The 2,937-nt window shown below is 35.8% G+C and overlaps 1 protein-coding gene across 1 annotated transcript; it reads right to left on the reverse strand.

Moving 5' to 3' along the window:
- Nucleotides 1–482: 482 nt before the first annotated feature.
- Nucleotides 483–1,421, reverse strand: OR51F1 (olfactory receptor family 51 subfamily F member 1; the record flags this gene model as incomplete). Its single annotated transcript, XM_080640326.1, has 1 exon — nt 483–1,421. The coding sequence occupies one exon, from the start codon at nt 1,419–1,421 to the stop codon at nt 483–485; it is 939 nt and encodes a 312-aa protein (XP_080496452.1).
- Between the last annotated feature and the right edge of the window lie 1,516 nt (nt 1,422–2,937).

The raw sequence follows: 2,937 nt of genomic DNA on the forward strand, positions 1-2,937 counted from the left end.
GTTTCTTCATCTTTAAAAATATTAATAATTTCATTGAGTCATTTAAAACAATAAATAGAATACAGGGGTGAGCAAAAGTAGGTTTACAGTTGTAAGTACACAAAACACCAAGTTTTTTTTAATATTATTATTTAACCTGCATTTCTCTTTCAAATGAACAACTATAAACTTATTTTTGCCCACCCCTGTATATCTCAAAAGCAGCTAACAGGGCACCGAATATAACATAATAAATGTTAATTACTATGGGATGTGATTTTTATTATTTTATTATTATATTTTCCTGTTCCCATTATTGGACTACAAAATTTCTGAGGTATAGCATATGTATATTTGATAACTGAATATACAAAAATGCTTACTAAATGTTGAATAAATGAATGAAATGAGAAAAGATACCTGTCAGGCAGTTACCTACCAGGGTTGCTTTTTACAGTGCAAGTAACTTTTATCAGGTTTTCCTCAAAATTGATCATCTCTGTTTATTTTGTAAGGAGAAGACTAAGTATAGCCTTGCGAATCTGTTTTGTTTTCACACTATAGATGACAGGGTTGAGCACAGGGGGCAAAAGCAAGTATATATTGGCCATCATTGAATGGACCACTTTGGGGGCTGATCGGCCATAGCGATGTACCAAGGACAAGCTAATCATGGGAATGTAGAAAATAGCAACCGCCCCAATGTGAGAGACACAAGTACTAAAGACCTTGTGCCGTTCTTTGGGGGAGGCCATACTGAGCACAGAGCGAATGATCAAGATATAAGACAGGACAATGCATGGTGTATCCACTCCTGTGGTCAGAATGAGATCAAACAATCCGCAGATATTGTTGGCCCGAGTATCTGAACATGCTAATTTAATCACATCTGGATGATAACAGTAAGAATGGGAAAGGACATTTGTTCTACAGAAAGAGAGAGGCTTAAGGAGCAAGAGTAGTGGCACTATTAATATTATAGTGCGTAAAATCATTAAGAGACCCATTTGAATAATTCTGGAATTAGTGAGAATAGCAGTGTACCTTAGAGGATCACAGATTGCCACAAAGCGGTCAAAGGCCATTGCCACCAGCACCCCAGATTCTATGAAAGTAAATCCATGAAGAAAAAACATCTGGATAATGCAGCTATCTAGACTGATTTCTCTTGCATTAAACCAGAGGATAGCTAATGTTGTTGACATTGTAGAAATAGTCAAGCCCAAGTCAGCAGCTGACAGCATGGAGAGGAAATAGTACATGGGCTCATGGAGACTGTGCTGGGTGATGATGACAAACAGGATCATGCTGTTCCCAGAGAGGGCAATGGCATAAAGACAGCAGAAGGGAATGGAGATCCAGGCATGGACAGACTCCAGGCCAGGAATGCCGGTCAACAAGAAAGTTGGAAACGTAGAAGTCAAATTACTTAAGATCTCCATGTTTTATAGATTTGTAGCATTTGTTCTCACAATGCTCATATCCTATAGAAATAAGAAATTATATAGTTATATAAAATATTTAGATAAATTTTCTTTTGATAAGAAAGTTATCTCAAGACATCGTAAGTACTCTATTATTGAGAATACTCTTAATCAAACTCTATTTTATATATACATACGCATATGTGTGTGTTTACTCTTAAATTCAAGATAAATATGTCAATATAGTTTTATACATATTGAAATTTAATTATTTTCTATATTGACAGAACTTATAGCTCCATTAAATTGCAATATTAAATGATTACAGACTTAGTTAAAAAATAAGTGCATTCATTTCTAATGACTTTTGTATGAAATGACTAATGGAAGTCCACTTAAAAATATCTATGGGTCGGCAGTGCTCATGTGGATATAAATCTCCAGATTTTTGCTGGTAATATACATTTGGAAGTTATCATTGTATAAGTGCCATTTTAATCAAACAGTGTAGGTCAACAATCTCAGAAATTAGATTTACAAGAGATAATCAGTGAAGATGAAAAAGTTATTGGAAAGGTCTATATACTCTAAATCAAGATGAAATGAGGCAGCTCTACAGGAACATTAAAATAAAGAGGACATGGTGCCATGACTGGGTGTTGTATGCACATCTGTATTAAATTGCTTCAGAGGTCAAGTCTTCTAAGGATTAAAATCCTCAAATGCATCTGAGAACACATTAGTGATCCTAGAAAACATAGTTGAAGTCCAGTATTGAAAGCTGAGAACCTGCCCTAGTTGTTTTGGTTCAGTGGCTAGAGCAAAGGCCAGTGATTGAAGGGTTCTTGATTCCAGTCAAGGGCACATGCCTGGGTTGTGGGCTTGATCTCCAGTTGGGGGCATGTAGGAGGCAGCCAATCAAAGATTCTCTCTCATCATTGATGTTTCTATCTCTCTCTCCCTCTCCCTTCCTCTCTGAAAATCAATATATATATTTGTATGCCGAGAACCCGCTACAGTGACCTGAAGAATGAGTAGAAAAACAAGTAGTGGAGGCACAGCATCTAGTATTTTTGAAACTTATCAGTGAAGGCAGGGAGAAAAATAAGCAACGACCAAAGAAGACTGTAAGGGGAATGTAGGATTTTTGTGAGAATGGGAAGACCTAGACAAATGAACATATTTATAAACTGATAACAAAGATACATACAATACATAGTGAGAGACCAAAAATATGGAATGCTAGGGATTAATTGATGTAGAAAATTACTGAAGACAGTAGTGGGTGATTGAAATGCAGCATGATGATAATTAGCTCTAAAAAAGATGAGGATCCTCATTTCTGCTGACACTAGTAAGTGCTAAATGACTAGGTTGGTGGAGGGTTAGAGGATGGAAATATCACCCAGTGCAATTTTTTTCCACAATTTTTTTATTGTGATCAAATACACCAAAAAAAAAATTACCATCAACCATTTTTAGCTGTGTAGTTCCGTGATATTAAATACATTCTTTTTTCTTTATTGATTAAGGT

Source organism: Plecotus auritus (assembly GCF_963455305.1).
Source record: "Plecotus auritus genome assembly, chromosome: 9".
Classification (NCBI taxonomy): Eukaryota; Metazoa; Chordata; class Mammalia; order Chiroptera; family Vespertilionidae; genus Plecotus; species Plecotus auritus.